Genomic DNA, 19801 nt, shown 5'->3' with positions numbered 1-19801 from the left:
AGGCGGTTCCACACCTGAATTTCTTTCTGCTATCCAGCCATGCCCACGCTTCGCAGCTTGTATCATGTCATACGAACCTCCCCCCACACAATGATTCATGTTTATATGCCTCGGTGTTTACAATGGGTCAGAGTTCATAGTGATGTTTCAACATTCTACTGCCTGAATATTGGTATTTTGCATCAATGTGTATGTCCGTCTCTTTAGAATGAGTGAATGACACGACGTTGTATGGATCATCTTGATGTTATATGGCACTACAAGCAAGTTATTGTAGCCTGAACTGAAAGTTCCATTGATTTAGGGGCTGTTTGGTTGCACGCCGGGCGGCTGCAGCCACTGCTTGGTTTCAGCTTAAGCTACGGCCGCCAACCGCCATAGCTGTCGTTTTTCTGCCTGTGCTTGACGTTATCCCGTGGCAAGGCTGTGGCGTGTGGCGACCATTTTGGTCGCCATGGCGCTGTGCCGTTGCCGAATGTTAGGCGTGGCAGACTGTGGCCACAAATCAAACAGGCCCTTAATTCCAGTTCCAGACTTCCAGTAAGACGACCTCCAATGATGCCAAGTCAGCTAGATTATAGGTGTAAAATATAATATTTTGTCTAGTTGGAAGAGAGAGAAAGAGAGGAAAGATAAAATATGTGAGGCTGGTAGTTATGTCAATATGTGCGAAGAGCTGGAGAATTAAAGAAGTGATCTCTTATGCTATCTCTTAGAGCAAGTATTATGGTAGGCTACAAGCAGATTGAATGCTGAGGTGGAGGAGAGAGAAGAGAAGTGGGCTGTAAGCTTACAGCTAGCTTCGACACAAGAACCAGAAAAGTTTGTGAGATAGACGACACAAGAACCAGAAAAGTTTGTGAGATAGACAAGTGGGTTATATATTAATGATGGAGAACTAAACCATTATACAAGTGGACTGAAAGATGAGCTGCAAGGATTCTTGCAGCCAGCAGCTGGCTAGATCATTAGCCTTGCTCTTAATTGCTACGAGCTAGCAGTTGACTCAATATTTGGAGGAGGCCTAAGGAAGATCAGCCAAATCTGTGGTGTCTTTGATAAATTGCAGCAACAGGGAAAGCTCTCACCAGGTAACAGGACAAGCAACCATGTAAATAGACGACAGAGATAGCATCATCAGTTTTGCATTCGCAATGGAAAACTCAGACGGCGACCCATAATCATGCACTAGAAAAAGTGAACGAGGACGATCATAGAACAAAAATGTTGCGCCAATAAGAAAATTGTATCTCCAGCCCACCATTGCCTATATCAAATCAAACTACTCTATGGTGTTTCTGCTAGTACCCTCAACCAAGTTGTGCAATATAACAACAGCTTGATGCAATTAGCCACACCATCCTACAGTCTTGTTCGTCGTGAAGCCAGCGTGTGAAGAACGGGTGTCCTGCTGAGGAGCAGGCTTTGGTTGCCTTGGTTTGGCAGGGTCGACGAAGATGACCCATCCATCCAGAAACTTAGCGTTCATCTCCTGCCACGCTTTCTCAGCCTCTTCTATAGTGGCATATCTCACGAAACCGAAACCCTTTAACCTCCCAGAGACTCTATCCGTCACAACTTTTGCTGCACAAAGTAATAAAAGCACATTACAATTAGGCGTGAGGAAAAGGATGAACAGAGTTGTACCAAGTACTTGAAAGAAAGCTTTGTACCTTCAAGGAGCCTCCCAAAAGGGGCGAACGCGCCCTGGAGCTTCTCATCTGTTGTTAGCCTTGAAAGGCCTCCGCCAAATAGAATCAAGCAGAGATTATGAGCCTAACAGCAATTCATTTTTAGGGAAACATAAAAGTGAAAATAAACTGGCAGCAGCTTACTGAGTATGGTGGCAAACTACAATCTGAATGGAACAAGTCTACTTTTACAGTGATAAAAAAGAATTCAACAAAAACGCACAGGTGCAATAGGATTTGACAGCACAGGAGCTGCAGGACGGGATGCAAACTGTAACAGGTCTAAACGCTGTGATTCATCCATGTGGCTCATTGGTTATCTTGGGTTCTGGATTGCATTGCTCGTACAAACATAGCATAAAGGTATCCAGGTGCATGCAGCTCTAATTTGGGCAATATCACAAATGCACATCACACATAAGTATTCAGCAGGCCCGATTTACAGTGAAATTGTATTCCCTGAAGCAAACTTACAATTACGGTGCGAAAGACAATGGATTGCGCCGGGCGAGGCGGGAGATGGAAGGGGGGAGAGACGTTACCGCTGACGAATAGCTTGGGGGTGGTGAGCGGTGGCACGTTGGCAACCTCTGCGTCATCGCCGAATATGGAGGACGGAGGAGGCGGGGTGTGCGACGGGCCGGAGCCGGAAGAGGAGGAGCAAAAGGTAGCGCGAAATACGGAGGAGGCTCGGGTGGAGCTGCTGGCGAGACGGCGGAGCAGGGCGGAAGAGGAGGTGGAGAGGGCCATCGCCGGCGGCTAAAACCCAACCCCGCGGCGGCGGCGCCGCCCCCTTCTTGCTTCTGGTTTTGGTTCGTGCGGGTGTGGCCGTGGTCGTGGGTTGGGTTTGGTCCGGCCCAGACAGTAGACTAGAAGAGCACGCCCCTCTTTACACACTCTTTGGGCTTGTGAAAGCCTGCCTGTTGTTCGGCTGTTCCGTGCAGTGGTATATGTTTTTCACACGAGAACACGAGTTTCGGAGAAACCTGTGATCAAAATACTTCATTCACCCTGTTTACTTGGTTTGTTGGTCAACCATGGTGCCTATTACTTGGAACCCAAATTTTTTCTAGAGATGAAAGTTCGTTCCCACGACGCACAGGGAAGCTGTCCACGTCGGCCCGAAATCAAGTGCCCGTTCGATCGTCGTCTGAGGGTTGTGATTCTACCTCAGTTATCCTCTCACGGGCGCTGGTTTTTCAACACGGAGTGTCCTGCGTTCATATTGCTAACGCACGACGCCCCGCTCATGACCGGCAACTCACTCTAGAGGTTTCCATCCATCCAAAAACTTGCCTGCTTTTTCAACACGAAGTGTCCTGCGTTCATATTGCTCACGCACGACGCCCCGCTCATGACCGGGCAACTCACTCTAGAGGTTTTTCATCGGCTTCCTTCCCTTATCTTCCCTCTCGTCTCCTTGCCGCCGGCCATATGTGCGCCAACTTGCTCCAGGAGCCTCCCCATCTCGTCCCGCACCTCGAGCTGCCATTTCCCGGGCCGGCCGAGCCATTCCCCGCCGTAATCAGCGATTCCGGCCGGGCGGAGCAGCTTCCCCCGCGGAAGCCCAGCCGCCGTCGACCCTCTCCCTCAAGTCCTCCGCCCGAATTGAGCTCCTGGTCGCGCGCTGTGCCGCCGTGTCTCCGCGCATCGGCCGTTCCGCCTGTCGCCCCCCCCCCCCCCCCCCGGTGCGCCGCACCTTGGGGAGCCTCGCCCAGCCGCTTTCGCTACCGAGCGCTCGTCGTAGATGAGCGTCTGAACGGCCGGCGCACGAGGTCAGCCCGCCTCGGGGCACACCTAGCTGCCTTGCGGGACTCTACAAGTGCGGCTCGATCCCAGGAGGCCGCGTCGCCTCTCCATGGCCACCATTGTCGCCGGAATCGCCCTTTCCCCCGTGCTCCTCTGCTTCAAATCGCAACCAAGGACCTCGGACTCCCTCGCTCAAAGGATCTGCATCTCTCCCTCAAGTCTGGATCTCTGGTTCCTTCTCTCCCCCGTTACTCCTGTTTCCTACATCTCTGCAGGCGACGCCCCGCGGCTGACCCCAGACCCGTTGCCCCGAGGCCGACGACGCCAGCCAGCGCCGACCCCAGGAGCCACCGTTCCGCGGCCGTCCACCAGCAGCGCGTGTCCAATAGGGGCAGGGTAGGGACAGGCGAGCGATGGCCCACAGGCGCGTGCGGCATGGGAGTTCTATGGCCAGATTTGGTTGATGTCGGTATTTTGTACTTGAAGAATAAAATGAAGTACCATATATTATAAGACACATCTATTCTTTTTTCATATATATGCATGGTTATTATTTAGTTTTGAAAATGCCATGTAGTCTTGTCTGACTTCAATATGTTCCTGAACTAAACTAAGCAGTCCGTACATACTTGGAGTAGTGTATGGAACATCAACTTAAAGTTTGTGTTTGAATTAAAAATGCAGAGTATACTTGGAGGCCTAATGCAATGTTCTTAACACATCTCGGAATTCCTGAATTAGTGTATTGAAAAGTTTGACCTCAAACAAAGAGTGTAGGTCTGATATTCAATATTGTAGCAGTGCTTTGCCTTATATGACTATTGCATAATGTAATATTAAACATGGCTAGCCAGCTTGATCAATCAGAGCTCAAACTGGTGGGCTATTATTTCGTTGAAGGTCCTTGATTTTGCTTCTGCATTTGCTGTTGTACCCTTGCTTACCACAGCTTCAGGCCAGCTTTCACAGCCCTGGTATGCCCCTTTTCTTTCCAATTTTCGGCATGCATCTTCTAATTAACACATGAACATCTAAATTGTGTCCTATTACTAAATTTACTTCAGCACTGTGGACTGTCACTATTTTCTTATTCTTAGAAAAAAATTTATGTTCTTTTTTTGAAGGATCTCGATTGAAGCATCTCGCGCCATTTTTAAGCATGAAAGATTCGTAGGTTTTTTTCTTTTACTATATTCTATTCGCGTATTATTTTTCTCCCCCTCTGGGGATGCGGTGAAAAAAGCAGTTGAATTAGACTACTATTTCAATCTACTAATTGATTCTATGTAGATTCAAGATAATATAATAGAAAGAATCTAAAGTGTGGTAGAAAGAACTATGTTCATCACCATGGTATCTTAACTCGCTTCGCGAAGTTTGTGTATGGAACCTTACATAGTGTCACTGGCACACTCATTCCACTGAACATTACAGAGTTTATGACGATGAAATCATATATCATGGCCACCCTTTCCGGATACTATATGGATTACAACTATTATGTGCTTGGGCAGGTCTTAAAACTGGTTGCACGCACCGAGGTCATCAGGCTTTGTATTTTCAAATTTCGGCCGGCTCACGAGTCCTGGTATGCTTGGTTCCTAAGCTGATCTCTACTTTTATTAGCTGATACATTTCTTTACTGCTGTCAGTTCCTCTTTGTAGTTCAAAGTTTATTTGGAACAATGTTAAATGTCATTCTGTGAAGGATATGCTCTTACGTCTGTATAGCCTGGAAGCATAATACAGGTTAGTGATACTCAGGTCAAACCCAGTATAAGTGAGAATGAAATCACCTCAATGACCTGTTGCACGTGCGCCTTTTCCCACCTCTCCCTCATGCTGCCTCACTTTTTCACCTTCTGATTTGGTAGTTTATTGTTTTCATACACCACTTTCCCTTTACAAGACATTTAAGCCATTCCTGATCTGACATGTGCAAATAGAAATACTACCAGAAGGACAACTCACACCAGCTTCAATTCTTCAGCGCAGAGAAATGACTACATTGGTGGTCAATCCTACAAGGTGATTAATCAATATTTAGATTTCCTTTTCCCCAACTTTGCTCTACGATTGCATTTTCAGAATTATTTCAGCTGCAGACCCTCCTACATGATAGAATGAGGATGTGGCCATCATTTTGTCAAGCATCTACCGCTACTACCAGCCATACTCTAAAGTAGCTGAACAACCTACCAATATGAAGCATCCACCTACTTAGTATTCAGTTATTCAAAACTTATCTATGGACAACTAATGTGTAATATTGAGTATTGTAATTTGCTATCTACTCCCTCCGTTCCAAAATGTAGGTCGTTTCGGCTTTTTTAGATTCATATGAACATATGTCTATGTACATAGCAAAATATATGAATCTAGAAAAGTCAAAACGACCTATATTTTGGAACAGAGGGGGTAGAACTTATGTCTTTGTATGCTGGTCTAAAAAATGAAAAAATTATGCTATCTAGGGTTGAAAACGAAAACGAAAATTTTCGATTACCGGGAACCGTTTTCGAGATTCTGGTGTAAACGAAAATGAAAACGGCTACCGAAAATACGGAAACGAAAATGGTAATTTTATCCGATTTCAGCTTCTACCGACCATTTTCGAAAATTACCATATTTATCTGGTAATTTACCGCCTGTATTACCGTATTTGAAGCTCAGTTCAACACATGCTTTCCCGCCCCAATAGCTCGCGGAGGTTCAGCTGTAGGCATAGGCAGCCTGCGGCCCTGCACTAGCACTATTTTTAATGGCATGCTAGTCTTAAGTCTCTATTTTAATTTGGTTAATGATCATATATGACTATGCCATTTATGTTGTGTGCAACTTTGTGCCATACTATCGTGCATGTTACTATGTGTCAGTTATCACAGATTGGTTCGATATTTGGATTAATATCTTAATCGAATTTTCACTACTTGCATGTGAAATGTGTCAAGTTATATAGTTAATGTTATGCTCTATTGTTTGATATGTTTATCGTTTTTTAAATATCGTTTTGATGGGTTTCGACCGTTATCGATGTGTTCTCGACCGTATATTTCTGTTTTCGAAATTACCGGAATACCGACGTCGTTTTTGTTTTCGAAAATACCGTACTGTTTTCGTTTTCGATGAAAAAAATATGAAAGTGAAAATGGTGGAGTCTTTCGCCGATCGTTTCCGACCGTTTTCATCCCTAATGCTATCAGCTACTTATCCTAATGATGTTAGGTCCGTTCAGAAAGCATGCCAATCGAGAAAACACTGCCTATCAGCTCCTACTTCACATTGACATTTCCTTTTCACCCTCCGTCCTTATTACGACACAGGTTTTTTTTAGCATCTATTACCACACAGTTAATATTACTAAGTAACATTTAAGCGCTAGCCTTGGCCTCGTTGACTCCATTTCTGCCAAGTCTGTTGATGGGGTCCTTATAGGACAGGCCCAATAAACCAGCCCACCCTAAGAGACCGAATTCATGCTTTTGCACATGGGTTATAGCCAATGTCTATACGAATGGATTGAATCACTGACCAACGGCACTAATGTTCATTCACAGTTTATTACATTAATAAACTTCATTCGGTTACAGTTATTACCTTACATCCCTGTATACAATCAGATACCAATAAACGCTGAAGGAAAAAATTAATTTTTTTAGAATAAAAATTAAAAAAATTGATACAATACCCCCATGATCGCGCGCGATAGCACGTGTCATGCACTAGTGAACATATCACAAGAAACCTTAACAGCTTAACTACGCTCACTTTGATATTGAATTTTTATTCGAAGAAATCGCATATCAGAATACTTCGTTTTTGTCGGATTTTTATTCTCTCTTTTGGCAGAAACACAGTTCGCGGTGTTTCCTTGTATACAGGTCCTAAATGTTTCAGGCGCCTTTTACGCTTGTATGGTGTCTAAAGGGTAAAAAGGCTAAAGCAAACAAGACGTGAGGCATGATGATTCAGATGGCTCCATACTAAACTTGATTGTGATTTGAGAACGCCTTGGCGATTGACCTAAAGAACAGTAAACATTCCCTTTCGCCTGACTCGAACCAGGATCACACAAGAAGCGTGAAAGATTCAGGCAACTTTTACAGAACAACCTCAGTGCAAGTCGCCAATAATCCCAAACATTTTATAAGCGACTGTAGAATCTAAACCACCCAAATTTCTTCAGAAATATGATTGATTCATTTATACTTGCCACAAAATGTTGATGCAATTACACACATCATAGGATAAAGCAGGGCCGGCAATGGACGGCAGCCCAACAAGCGTATACACACAGATCAGAAGCTAAGCAAGGAAGAAGGCCGGCCGGCCGGCTCGCTGTTTTGATTCGCTCACGCGGATGGGAGCACCTTCTTGACGATCTCGTCGCTGAGCGAGGCGATCTGCGCGTCGAGCGCCTTGACGGCCTCCTCCTTCTGGGACTCGAGGTTGGCGAGCGCCTCGACGAGCTCGGCCTCCACGCGGCGGCGGCCCTCGTCCAGCTTGGCCTCCAGCTCCGCGGTGGTCTCCTTCTTCATCTTGTTGAGCGCCGCGGCGATCTCGGCGCGCGCGGCCTTCAGGATGGCGGCGGCCTGCTCCTCCAGCTGCTTCACCTCCTCGGAGGCGTCCTTGACGTCTCCTAGCTCGCCGCGGATCTTGGCGTCCCGCTCGTCCATGAACTTGCCGAGCGGCGTGAAGTAGAGCTTGTCCAGCGCGACCATGAGCAGCAGGAACTCGATCGCGATCGCCGGGAGCGTCAGGTTGAAGTCGAAGAGCGCCGCCTTCTCCATCTGCTCCGCCAGCGCCGGGAGCGGCGCGGCCGCCACCGCCGCCGTCGCCGTCGCCAGCAGCCGCGGGAGCTGCTGCGCCGAGGGCCGTCGCGGCCGCGCCGAGCTAGACGAGGAGGAGGCCACCGGCTTCAGGAGCGGCGCCGCGCGGCGCGGGGAGCATGAGGTGGTGGCCGCAGCCATCAGGGCCGTCGCCATGGGTGCGAGGCGGGGAGAGTTGGGGGTGGAAGTGCGGCGGCGGCTAGTTCAGTGGTGGTGGTGGTGCGGTAGGAAGAGGGGAGGCGGGCCACCGGCTATCTATCCGAACGGCTTGGGTTGCCGTGCCCCGACGAACGGCGGCCACACGATGCCGATGCACGCTTCGCTACCACGTTCCTTCCCGATATTCCCGTCCAGTCAGTTTTGTGCTTCGGAGAAGGCCCGTGTCATTCCGAGCCCCTTCTGGGCTAGTAGTTTCCCGCCCGCTTTGGGTCCGGGATGTTTCCTGGGCTGAAATTCTTCCCTACTCTCCATGGCGCCGCACGTTGGCTCAGAATCCTCACCACTCCATCGAGCCCGTATAGTGCAAATGGGCCCTGGTTGAGAGAGCAAGCGCCAAGCCCAAGAAATGAAAACAAACGGAATGGGGCGAAATTCCCGAACTGTTATCATCAGGGTCTGAAATTTTCCACCGGAAAAACACGCGCAGAGGCGCCCATCTATTACGTCGGTGCGTCACTACCCGCGGAAAATAAGATGCACTCTCCACCATCCGTCCTCCCGCTCCCAAAAAATCCAACGTCTATGGCTTACGCCACCTCATCGATCCGCATCCCACCCCTCTTGACCAATCACCTCGCGCGGCGGCCATCTATATATTAATTCCCCTTCCCCTTTCCCCCACTACACGCCAAGAAAAGCTTCCCCCGACACTAGCCGAATCGCCCCCCATTTCCCTCGACCCCGCGAAGCGGTGACCCCCGACCCTCCGAGGCTCCGACCCGATGGCGCCAAAGGCCGAGAAGAAGCCCGCCGAGAAGAAGCCGGCGGAGGAGAAGGCCGAGAAGGCGGAGAAGACGCCCGCGGGGAAGAAGCCAAAGGCGGAGAAGCGCCTCCCCGCCTCCAAGACCGCCGGCGAGAAGAAGGGGAAGAAGAAGGCCAAGAAGAGCGTGGAGACCTACAAAATCTACATCTTCAAGGTGCTCAAGCAGGTGCACCCGGACATCGGCATCTCCTCCAAGGCCATGTCCATCATGAACTCCTTCATCAACGATATCTTCGAGAAGCTGGCGCAGGAGGCCGCCCGCCTCGCCCGCTACAACAAGAAGCCCACCATCACCTCCCGCGAGATCCAGACCTCCGTGCGCCTCGTCCTCCCTGGCGAGCTCGCCAAGCACGCCGTCTCCGAGGGCACCAAGGCCGTCACCAAATTCACCAGCAACTGAACGAACCGCGACATCCACGGATTTGTTAGGTCTCCGCCACTTCTAGGCTTCTTCGTTGTGTTCCCCCCTTCCTTCCTCTGGTACTCATGATGTAGTATCTGCTGTGAAAATGTTTAGCTAGTACTAGCTGGCTTGCCTGCTTTGTAAATCATGCCAGGTTGTGATGAACGTCTTGGATTTAAGGTAATGGGTGTGGAGCCCTCGCCGCTTGCACTTTTATTCTTCTGCGCTGGGAATTTTGGGGATCTAGGGCTTGGAGACGGCGGTGGAGGTCATCCTGATGATGTTTGGTGGGAGGCTGATGGGATTGTCCTCTCTGGTGCTGAGCATGAGGTGCTTCAGCACAGAGATGTTTGTGAGTAGTAAGTAAAATCTCGATCGATTGTTGCTTGTTTCTCCGGTCGGGTGATTCACCTTGATGGTTGGATTTGTTCCAGACCTTGTGACTGCGTGGTTGTAAGGTATGATTCACACAGTGTGCTAGCAAGTTAATGTGGACTTGTGATTTTTAATGGTTTGGGAGAGCCGCCGAGAGTAGCACTGGTTGGTGCCTTGGTAGTCTAGGCTTTTGACAATTTTTTTCATGCGGACATCAGCTTTGATTGCGAGGATGTTTGGTTTGCATCGAGTATCAGGTGCTACCAGAATATGGTTCCTTTGCATAGAGTGAGGAGGACTTCTAAGATGGGTTGTTGTACCTTTCTCCATCTTGTATTCTTATGTTAGCACGATCACTGCCTAGTTCCTCCAATAGATGGCCATAACAATTGCCAATAAATTTGGTGTATCAGCACATCTAGGGCTTAAACAGCAATTTGGTTAATTCTGGCACTTCAGTGTCTTCATCTTGGAGGATGTGTGGTGGGCTGTCATTTTTCACCATCATCAGTGTCTTCATCTACAATTTCTGGCACTTTTTTTTTTGCAGATGGACAGAAAATCACATGGCCATGGTTATTTGTCCCCTTGTAAATAGGTTCATTGCACTTTCTTTCTGCAATTCTTGCAGTGTTTTCTAACTTTTCACGAAATCACAACCCAGCAGGTAGCTTGAAATTATTAGTTTCCAATAGGCGATGGAAGCCATCTGCAACATAGTTTAATGTCAGTTTGCAGCTTTATTGGTTCTTTAATGCAATTGTATTTTGGCATTATTTTCTTGACAAAAAAGCTTGAATTTTTGTGTTCATATCCATAGATTTTTCAACTTGTGGACGTTGTGGAACTCCAGCATCAATACTCCTGCTTCAAAATCATGTGTTGATCCCTGAATTTCAGCTTCAGTGACTGAATAAATTATAAAGTGAAAAACATGCACAGGCTTCATTTCCTGAACTAGATGTGAATTAGTATCAACTTTTCATGTTTACATTATTTGGATATGTAATCTTCAATTATCACTAAATTATTGTCTTAACAGATACTACGCGGAAGATTGATTTTTGTGGAGATGGCCAGGGGACCCAAAAGCGAGTAGGAGACACCTCCATTGGTTAAGATTGACCATTTTCTTCTCTAGCAGTTCTAGGCTTTTGGCTTTCACCGACAAGATTGATTCGCAAAGCTTATCTTCCCAAAGTATTACTGCTCTCTGTTTTCAGATTTGGTTCATGAGCAATCGCATTTGTTACTGAAGCTTGGTGCTTCTACTTGTTTGTTCGTGTCTTAATCTGAAACATTTAACCTGGAACATAAGAGGCGTCTTAAGATTATGTCATATGCCTAATCTCGTGATTGCTGTTGTAAACATATATGCCGAAGTGCATTCCCGATATTCCCCCGTCCAGTTTTGTGCTTCGGAAAAGGCCCGTGCCATTCCGAGCCCCTCCTGAGCTTTGGGTTCCTGGGCCGAAATTCTTCCCTACTCTCCGTGGCACCGCACGTTAGCCCAGAATCCTCACCACTCCCCATCGAGCCCGTATAGTGCAAATGGGCCCTGGTTGAGAGAGCAAGGGCCAAGCCCAAGAAATGGAAACAAACGGAATGGGGGGAATTCCCGAACCGTTATCATCAGGGTCAGAAATGGAGACATATCCTGTGCAATCAAGCTTATGGTGTAATCACCGTGCAATTCAACTAAAAAAAGTTTCAAAAAATTCTGAAAAAAATCTTGAATGTGCATCTCAATCTACTTCATCTATATATAAAATTTCAGGGTCAAATTCGTCCTCCTCTGGAAGTTAAAAAAAGACAAATTTAGGTTGCATTTGAATTATTACTTTTGTCAGAAAATTTGTTTTTTTCTAACTTCCAGAGGAGGACGAATTTGACCCTGAAATTTTATATATAGATGAAGTAGGTTGAGATGCACATTCAAAATTTTTTTCAGAATTTTTTGAGACTTTTTTTAGTTGAATTGCACGGTAATTATACCATAAGCTTGATTAGACAGGATAGGTCTCCGTCAGAAATTGCCACCGAACAACACGCGCAGTCGGCGCAGACAGGGGCTCATCGCACCTCCTCTTCCCAAGCGCTAAAGCGCCGGCGCCGCCGCCCCGCGGTCGCCCTCCGACCTCCGCGGCCCCTTTCTGCTGGCCTGCACCTCTTCCGCCCTCGTCGGTCGCTGCTGCCCTGCTCCCTGCTCTCCTTCGCGGCCTCGCCTCGGAATGCCAAGCAGCCGCCGGACGGCCGGAGCTAGGGTTTTGGCCAAAAATCGCTAAAGCCACGGCGCCGGGCGGTTCGCCGTCATCGTATCTCTCATCTCATTCAGTGGTGAGCTCTAATTTCACCTCTCTTTTCAATTTATTGTAAATTAGATATTATCTATTACTGCTAGTGTTGGGACTTGAGAGAGCACGAAGAGTTGTAAAACCTTATCTTAGACCTATTTATTGTAATGTATGCAAGTTTCTAAAAATATTTGTGCTATGTGTACCGTGGTTTTAGTTAATTTATGTTTGTATGCATATTTTGTACTTACCGTATTGTGTATTGGATTATACCGAATTACATGTTGAAAATTTTGGTCAGGACTGACACCAGGTTTGAATGCTGGTTCTGCCACTGGACAGCAGTGGAGGTCATCCCAATGATGATGCGAGGTGGGAGGCTGATGGGTTTGTCCTCTCAGGTTCTGGGCATGAGGTGCTTCAGCACGGAGATATTTGTGAGCAGTAAGTAAATCTTGACCGATTCTTGCTTGTTTCTACAGTCGGGTGATTCACCTTGATGATTGGAATTGTTCCAGACCTTGTGACTGTGTAGTTGTAGGGTACTGGTAGGCGTGCGGATTGAGTGTCAAATATCGAAATTTCTCTAGCAAGTTAATGCGGACTTGTGACTTTTAATGTTTTGGGCGGAGGGTAGCACTGGTTGGTGCCTTGGTGGTCTAGGCTTTTGGCATTTTTCTCTTGCGAATATCAGCTTTGCTTGCGAGGATGTTGGGTTTGCAATGCGTATCTGGTGCTACATGAATTTCATTCCTTTGCAAGAGAGTGGGTAGGGTGATTTCTAGGATGGGTTGTTGTGCCTTTCTCCATCTTGTATTCTTGTGTTAGCACGATCACTGCCTAGTTCCTCCAATAGTTGGCCATAACAATTGCCAATCAATTTGGTGTATCAGTACATCTAGTTGTTAAACAGCAATTTGGTTAATTCTGGCACTTTAGTGTCTTCGTCTTGGAGGATTTGTGGTGGATTGTCATTTTCACCTCCATTGGTTATCATGAAGGCATGGACCATCATTCCAAAGTAGAAACATTATATTGTAAAGCTGCTGTAAATCTATCCAATATGTCTCCCCTTTGTCGTGAACATCCATCCCAATCTCTTACCAAGTTTTGTTTTGTCTAATGTTGTTTGCTATTAGTGTAGTGTGGTTGTGGCATGCAGTATTTACTCATTTTTATTGTGTTTTCAGGATTATCTTTTTATACAACAGAGGAAGAGCTCAATAATGTCTTTTCAACATTTGGCAATGTAAAGGAAGGTACATTATCTGTGCTATTGTAGACCTGCCTCAATATCTTTTCGACTTGCAGTCAATCTTTATAATTATTTCTCAATGAAAATTGGTGTTTGGTTTGTGACAGTATGTTAGTTGAATCAAAATAGCAGTATTTCAGTTTGATGTCGCTTTTGGGATCTTATCAAGTGCAGCCCGACTTATGAGAGATTGCCAAACTGGAAGGATGAAAGGATTTGGTTTTGTCAAATATTCATCGCAGGCAGAGGCGGAGAAAGCTGTTAAGGCAATGGATGGAAGGGTATGTGCATTCTGCTCTGTGCACTTGTTTCCACTAAAAACGTGATTAACTGATGCTAATAAGTTGTGATGTCTACAAATTGTTAGCTGTAGTTGTTTACTTGTCATTTATTTGACATGATACTGAAGAAAATTCTTGACAGCATATTTATCTGATGTCATTTCTTTTCAGCTGAACCATTGCAAAAGTTCGTATTTTCACTTTTTCTATACGTACTCTTATTTCACAAATATTTAACGTATTTGTGATTCGCACGTCCTGAATGTCTTAATTATTATACATTTTTTCAGAACAATTGAAGTTATTACATCTGCCCTTTATGTAAAAGAGCATTTCCTAGCTTAATCTTAAATTCTGCTGGGATGCATTGCTTTGTGAAAACACCTGTTTTGGATGATTGGATTGAGTTAATGCATTTTATGTATTTCACTTCCTAAGGTATGACTTCTTTTCTTGAAGAACCTTAGGTAGCGACTCTTCGATTTAGCATTTCTTTGTATCTTGCTGCTTGTCATTGATAAGGCGATCTAGAATATAGATAATTTATGTAAACAGCACAGTTTTTTCTTGGTGATATAAATGTATTGCATTCAGAAAATTGCCCCCTTCTTAAGGCATTTTAGCAATCGGTAGAACTATCTTGGGCTACTAGGTAGGACGGTTGCAGATAACCATGATACATTCTTTATGTAGGCAAAATACATGTTTGAACTTTTTTTTGCAGATGGACTGAAAATCACATGGCCATGGTTATTGTCCCATTGTAAATAAGTTCGTTGCACTTTCTTTCTGCAATTTTTCTAACTTTTCACGAAATCACTACCTAGCTTGAAATTATTAGCTTCCAACAGGAAGCCATCTGCAACATAGTTTAATGTCAATTTCCATCTTTATTGGTTCTTTAATGCAATTGTCTTTTGGCATTATGTTCTTGACAAAAATAAAACTCCAGTTGTTGTGTTCGTATCCATAGATTTTTCAACTTGTGAACGTGCTGGAACTCCAGCATCAATACTCCTGCTTCAAGATCATGTGTTGATCCCTGACTTTTAGTTCCAATAACTGAATAAATTATAAAATGAAAAATATGCACAGGCTTCATTTCCTGAACTAGATGTGAATTAGTATCAGTTTTTCATGTTTACATTATATTATTTACATATATAAGCTTCAACTTTCTCCAAATTATTGTCTTAACAGATACTACGCGGAAGATTGATTTTTGTGGAGATGGCCAAGGGACCCAAAAGCAAGTAGAAGACCCCCTCCATTGCTTAAGATGGACCATTTTCTTCTCTAGCGGTTCTAGGCTTTTGGCTTTCACCCACAAGATTGATTCGTAAAGCTTATATTCCCAAAGTATTACTGAAGCTGGTGTGCTTCAACTTGTTTGTTCGTGTCTTAACCTGAAACATTTAACCTTGAAAATAAGAAGCATCTTCAGATTGTCATATGCCTGATCTCGCGATTGTTGGTTTAAACATGTATGCAGAAGTTGATGTTTTTAGCTTTTTATTTCTTGATCTTTACTACCACGGCAGTAGAAAAGTTATGAGGCATTTTCTGTTGGCCTGGGTAAGAAATGTTTTGGCAACGAAAACGTTTGATTCACAGAAGTTTGTCACTAAAGACTGAGAAGAGAAGATGGTTGAAGATTTTGCTGCTAAGGAAATACTCGGGAAATCTATTCCTCGAATATGCGAGAGGAATAGATCCCATGGCAGAGTGCATCTTAATTAAGACCTGCTAAAATAGTATTGTAGAAGATTTTCTTAATTAAGACCTGCTAAGAGAATACAGCTAAGAATTATCTTTAATTAAAGCCTGCTAAGAGAAGATAGCTAAAGATTTTATTAATTGAAGCCTGCAAAGAGAAAATTTTTGAAGGCATTATACAGATCATACAGTAGCTCGCTGGATTATTAAAAAAAATCTTGTAGCTGGCGTAGATTTCTGCAATAATTTTTTGCTGAAACTGAGTTTTACCTAAGCTTATCTTCCCGCGGATTTACTACTTCTCGTTTTTAGATTTTTGTTGGAGCTTGTTTTGGTTCATGAACAATCATATTTGTTAGTTGTTACATAACCTGGTCTGCTTAACATGTCTATTCGTGTGATCGTGTCTTTTTTTTTTTGGAAAGAATATGTTCGTCTGTCTTAACCTGGTACTCGGAAGTGTCTTCAGGTTAACTTGTAAGCGTGTAAATAGAAGTTGAGCTTTTTACTTATTTTTCGACACGCTGCTACCAGATTAGCTGATAAACTATCGTGCATTGTTTTCTGTTGGCCAAGAAATGTTTTGCAACTTTGGGCATGTGCAAAGGTCTGAAAATTTATTTGCAATCAACTCCTACAAACAAAATAAGGTTATTAAAGATTTTCTTGATAAAGGCCGAGAAAGAAGAGAAGATTACTAAGATTTTCATAATTAAACGCCAAGAAGAGAAAATATTTTCATATTTTCGTAATTAAAGCATGCTAAGACAATGTTTCTGCATATTTTCTTAAAGAAAGCATGCTAAGACAATATTGCTACAGATATCTTAATTAAAGCCTGCTAAGACAATATTGCTAAAGATTCTTTATTAAAGCATGCTAAGAGAAGATTGCTAAAGATTTTTTTAAAAGATTACTGCCTCCGTCCCATGAACAGTGGTGACATGAAAAGACTCTCATACCCTCATTTTTTTACATATGGTTAGTTTTGGTATCTAACCACTTAATTAAATAATCAGTTGAGATTCAATCTCTAGAATTGCACTCTTTGTGGGATTTTTGTTCAAATGCAAGATTGCGCTTTTCATAGGATGGAGTAGAAATGATTGCAAAGATTTGCTAAATAATTGAAGGCTGCAAAGGAAATATAGTTAAATATATTATAGTAATCATATAATAAATCGTTTAGATTTGTGCATCAAAGGAAATCTCAACAAAGATTTGTGCGGTGATAAGCTTGTGGCTTACTTTCAGTTTTAGACACGTGAATTGCACGCCCAGAGCACCAACGCTAAATTCAGCCTAGAGCGGGGTACTTTGCGGTTAACAGTGCGAAATTTCAGTTTCGGAGGCTTGAATTGTCCGCCCAAAGCACCGTAGAAAATTCAGCCTAGAGCGGGAAACTTCGCGCCGAAATCCAAGTTTCCAAGTACCACGAGATATCCAACCACAGCAACAGCAAGCAACTGCGAACTGCCACACGAAATCCGAATTTCCAAAAAGAAATATCTCAAATTACAAACCAAACGCGTTGGTTCAATCCACGAGAAATCTTGAAATCTAGGCAAAACTTCAGCATTAAATTGTGAAGGACAGGCAAAAAATTACGAAGACTTGAGAAGAACTTCCTCATGAGTAATTTCAAAAATTGAATCCGAATCAATTAAATCAACAATATTTCAGGGAAATCGTAGTAGACCACTGAAAATCCCCACATGATGACATGAACATTGCAAAACAGGGGGGGGGGGGGGGGGGGGGGGGGATGGCGCAAAAAAGAGAAATCAGGCACATCGTGTTAAGTTTAACCAGTAATTTCTTCATTGAAAACCACAGATCACAAGTCACGACACCACTGGTTCATCTCCGACCACAACTTTTCCACATCTACAACCTAAACATCAATCACATGAAAACACGAAACGGCGCTAGACATTGGATCTAAGCCCACCCTCTATGCCTTCTTGGGGGACTTGGCGGCCTTCTTGGGCGACTTGGCCTCCTTGCTGCCGCCGCTGGACGCCTTCTCCGCCGTCTTCTTGGGCAGCAGGACCGGGTTGATGTTGGGGAGAACGCCGCCGTGGGCGATGGTGACGCCGGAGAGCAGCTTCCCGAGCTCCTCGTCGTTGCGGATCGCCAGGAGCACGTGGCGGGGGATGATGCGGGTCTTCTTGTTGTCCCTGGCCGCGTTGCCGGCGAGCTCCAGAACCTGGTCACACATGGAAACAAAAAGCGCATCAGCACCGTGAAATTAATACGCCATTGCTAAACAGATGACTTCATTTCGACAGCAGATTGGACTGCCGTTTACCTCAGCGGCGAGATACTCGAGGACGGCGGCGAGGTAGACGGGGGCGCCAGTGCCGACGCGCTGCGCGTAGCGGCCCTTCTTGAGGTAGCGCCCGATACGGCCGACGGGGAACTGGAGCCCGGCCTTCACGGACCTCGACACCGCCTTCTTCCTCGGCCCGCCGGTCTTGCGCCCAGCTGCTCCCTTCTTCACCTTGCCGCCAGCTCCGGTGCCGGTGGAGTCCATTGCCGCCGCTGCTCTTCGTGGGGCTTCTCGGGACGAGGAAGAAAGGCTCGAGAGATCGGAGGAATGCGAGATTGCAAGGTGACCTAGAATGGAAGGCGATGCCGGGTATTTAAACGGCGCGATGGAGGAAGAGGTGGGCCCGTCGATCCGCGTGCGGGGGCAACGAACGGTCAGATCTGGAGGCTGTCCGACGGCCGCGATGGAGCTAACGGAGCGCGATCCGTGGGAGGGGTGGCTCCGCCAATCAGGTGCGAGCAGATTTCGGGAGCGCCGAAAAATTGTGCCTCCAGTCTCCCGCCCACGGGAATAGGGATTTTCGGCAACACGCGCCAGCTAGCCGGTGAAAATTTTTAGCAGCTAAAAATAGGAATTAGTGAAGAGCCAGACAAGTCTGAACTGAATCCGAAAGATTCAAGATTTTTGTTTGCTCCTACTACCAGTGAAAGTTTGGAAGAAAATAAGTTACATACAAGTTTTGAAGCACTCGAAAAAATCATACAATTTTTTTTTTTGAAGAAAATAGAAAAATCTAGGGAGAAAGGTGGGAGAGAGAGAGACTATCAAAATTTTGAACACCGAAAATATTTTTGTAAGAAAATGCAGAAAAGAAGATTTGGCAAAAGAAATAATCAAGCATAAAAGGAGAGACAATAACGCTAACATGCGGCTACACTTGCATACAACAAATTTGCCCCCAACACATGTTCCTGACAATCCGCAATGATGAGGAGCTCGGAGGGCTGCTCCCATGCGGCATAATCACTCGTGACGGCATCCTTCCCAACATCACTCGGGTATTGCAGCCTAAGAAGACAGTAGAGAAGACATCAAGCAGTGGCGGCAAGGAGGCCAAGTTGCTGAAGAAGGTGGCCAAATCCCCCAAGAAGGCTTAGCGGGTGGACTCAGATCTGATGTATAGTGCTGTTCCGCAGAGAGACGCGTGAGCAAGGGAATAAATAGGACTATGACATCTCTGTCGAGGTCGTGTGGACCCAGAGCATGAGGGTGGGTGTGCGCATAGAACAAAAAAGGTAGGACTATTGTATTGGGTGTCTCGTGTGACTGGGCGCTTACGTGCCAAAGAGGAATTTCTCTTATGGTATTGTTTCGAATAGGAATAAATGTACATAACCCTCTAACATATTAAGATTTATCTACATAGACCAAACCTCTTCTACAAAACCATCTAGTGTCCTGAACTACAGAAAACTATCTAAATGACCCTCTTACTATTTTTATCAGTGATTTTGGTGATTTTATTAGTATGGTGCATTACATGGATGACGGTCTGGCAGTGGCACAATGGGTCGTCCTTGCCAGAGAGAAGAAATAAGGGAAGTGTTCTTCTTGTATGCAAATAAAGAATTCCCTGATCGAGCTCTAACATGGTTTGCGATTATTAAGGTAGCATATTTGCTCTGTCTACCATAATGTAAATCATTTTGCAGTAGGGAGAGATGTAGAGAGCTAGAGGAAGTAGAGTACTAAGATAAAATTCATCGATATGCAAGTATGTGGCATCCCGCGTAGACAAGTTTGTCCATCTTAGCATGTTAAGTTAGCAAATATATGCCCAAAACCATCTAAGGAATACTTACTTATTTAGACAGTTTTGAACAATTCAATGTCTTTATAAAACCCTTGAGTTAAGGAAATATGTAGATTTATTTCAAATAATGGACAGTGGTGC

The 19801-nt window shown here is 45.1% G+C and overlaps 5 protein-coding genes and 1 long non-coding RNA gene across 12 annotated transcripts; 3 read left to right on the top strand and 3 right to left on the bottom strand.

Moving 5' to 3' along the window:
• Positions 1-1125: 1125 nt before the first annotated feature.
• On the bottom strand, positions 1126-2564 carry LOC120691744 (organelle RRM domain-containing protein 2, mitochondrial-like). Of its 3 annotated transcripts, none has more exons than XR_005682371.1 (3): positions 2234-2553; positions 1674-1732; positions 1126-1584 (listed from the first exon to the last, which is right to left on the bottom strand). XR_005682371.1 is itself a non-coding variant. In XM_039974920.1 (3 exons), exons 1-3 carry the CDS (start codon positions 2439-2441, stop codon positions 1349-1351), a joined length of 513 nt encoding a protein of 170 aa, XP_039830854.1. In that variant the 5' UTR covers positions 2442-2564; the 3' UTR covers positions 1126-1348. The 3 variants fall into 3 exon arrangements, 2 of the variants coding, with proteins under 2 accessions (XP_039830854.1, XP_039830855.1); XM_039974920.1 differs by having other exon boundaries at positions 1674-1742; positions 2234-2564; XM_039974921.1 differs by having other exon boundaries at positions 1674-1721; positions 2234-2564.
• A 1702-nt stretch (positions 2565-4266) lies between these two features.
• LOC120693260 lies at positions 4267-5733 on the top strand. 3 transcript variants are annotated; one of them, XR_005682942.1, is made up of 6 exons: positions 4269-4414; positions 4565-4614; positions 4955-5028; positions 5106-5189; positions 5387-5468; positions 5546-5733. It is a non-coding gene; the product is annotated as an uncharacterized LOC120693260 (long non-coding RNA). The 3 variants fall into 3 exon arrangements; XR_005682941.1 differs by having other exon boundaries at positions 4270-4414; positions 4565-4610; XR_005682940.1 differs by lacking the exon at positions 4565-4614 and having other exon boundaries at positions 4267-4414.
• A 1884-nt stretch (positions 5734-7617) lies between these two features.
• Positions 7618-8588, bottom strand: LOC120687717 (ATP synthase subunit b', chloroplastic-like). Its single transcript, XM_039969744.1, has one exon. The coding sequence runs from the start codon at positions 8423-8425 to the stop codon at positions 7793-7795; it is 633 nt and encodes a 210-aa protein (XP_039825678.1). The 5' UTR covers positions 8426-8588; the 3' UTR covers positions 7618-7792.
• A 512-nt stretch (positions 8589-9100) lies between these two features.
• Positions 9101-9870, top strand: LOC120687718 (histone H2B.1). Its single transcript, XM_039969745.1, has one exon. It carries the CDS (start codon positions 9211-9213, stop codon positions 9649-9651), a length of 441 nt encoding a protein of 146 aa, XP_039825679.1. The 5' UTR covers positions 9101-9210; the 3' UTR covers positions 9652-9870.
• Positions 9871-12063: 2193 nt separating this feature from the next.
• LOC120687719 (glycine-rich RNA-binding protein 4, mitochondrial-like) lies at positions 12064-15312 on the top strand. Of its 3 annotated transcripts, none has more exons than XM_039969748.1 (5): positions 12064-12366; positions 12666-12767; positions 13514-13582; positions 13753-13859; positions 15060-15310. In XM_039969748.1, exons 2-5 carry the CDS (start codon positions 12683-12685, stop codon positions 15114-15116), a joined length of 318 nt encoding a protein of 105 aa, XP_039825682.1. In that variant the 5' UTR covers positions 12064-12366; positions 12666-12682; the 3' UTR covers positions 15117-15310. The 3 variants fall into 3 exon arrangements, with proteins under 3 accessions (XP_039825682.1, XP_039825681.1, XP_039825680.1); XM_039969747.1 differs by having other exon boundaries at positions 12637-12767; XM_039969746.1 differs by having other exon boundaries at positions 12065-12366; positions 12625-12767; positions 15060-15312.
• A 2042-nt stretch (positions 15313-17354) lies between these two features.
• On the bottom strand, positions 17355-18194 carry LOC120692361 (histone H2A). Its single transcript, XM_039975633.1, has 2 exons — positions 17887-18194; positions 17355-17784 (listed from the first exon to the last, which is right to left on the bottom strand). The coding sequence occupies exons 1-2, from the start codon at positions 18109-18111 to the stop codon at positions 17530-17532; spliced, it is 480 nt and encodes a 159-aa protein (XP_039831567.1). The 5' UTR covers positions 18112-18194; the 3' UTR covers positions 17355-17529.
• Between the last annotated feature and the right edge of the window lie 1607 nt (positions 18195-19801).

This window comes from Panicum virgatum, chromosome 9N (assembly GCF_016808335.1).
Source record: "Panicum virgatum strain AP13 chromosome 9N, P.virgatum_v5, whole genome shotgun sequence".
Classification (NCBI taxonomy): domain Eukaryota; kingdom Viridiplantae; phylum Streptophyta; class Magnoliopsida; order Poales; family Poaceae; genus Panicum; species Panicum virgatum.
The sequence above is the reverse complement of the archived record's forward strand: the minus strand, read 5'-3'. Positions and strand labels throughout refer to the sequence as shown.

What these genes read in the sequence shown, in the direction of transcription:
- LOC120687717 (XM_039969744.1), bottom strand. Translation starts at nt 8,425, where the DNA reads ATGGCGACGGCCCTGATGGCTGCGGCCACCACCTCATGCTCCCCGCGC.
- LOC120691744 (XM_039974920.1), bottom strand. Translation starts at nt 2,441, where the DNA reads ATGGCCCTCTCCACCTCCTCTTCCGCCCTGCTCCGCCGTCTCGCCAGC. An exon ending in CCCCAAGCTATTCGTCAGCG is followed by an intron (nt 1,743 to 2,233) that starts GTAACGTCTCTC and finishes TATTTGGCGGAG; the next exon opens with GCCTTTCAAGGCTAACAACA. An exon ending in TTTTGGGAGGCTCCTTGAAG is followed by an intron (nt 1,585 to 1,673) that starts GTACAAAGCTTT and finishes TACTTTGTGCAG; the next exon opens with CAAAAGTTGTGACGGATAGA.
- LOC120692361 (XM_039975633.1), bottom strand. Translation starts at nt 18,111, where the DNA reads ATGGACTCCACCGGCACCGGAGCTGGCGGCAAGGTGAAGAAGGGAGCA. An exon ending in TCGAGTATCTCGCCGCTGAG is followed by an intron (nt 17,785 to 17,886) that starts GTAAACGGCAGT and finishes ATGTGTGACCAG; the next exon opens with GTTCTGGAGCTCGCCGGCAA.
- LOC120687719 (XM_039969746.1), top strand. Translation starts at nt 12,683, where the DNA reads ATGATGATGCGAGGTGGGAGGCTGATGGGTTTGTCCTCTCAGGTTCTG. An exon ending in CACGGAGATATTTGTGAGCA is followed by an intron (nt 12,768 to 13,513) that starts GTAAGTAAATCT and finishes TTGTGTTTTCAG; the next exon opens with GATTATCTTTTTATACAACA. An exon ending in TTAAGGCAATGGATGGAAGG is followed by an intron (nt 13,860 to 15,059) that starts GTATGTGCATTC and finishes TTGTCTTAACAG; the next exon opens with ATACTACGCGGAAGATTGAT.
- LOC120687718 (XM_039969745.1), top strand. Translation starts at nt 9,211, where the DNA reads ATGGCGCCAAAGGCCGAGAAGAAGCCCGCCGAGAAGAAGCCGGCGGAG.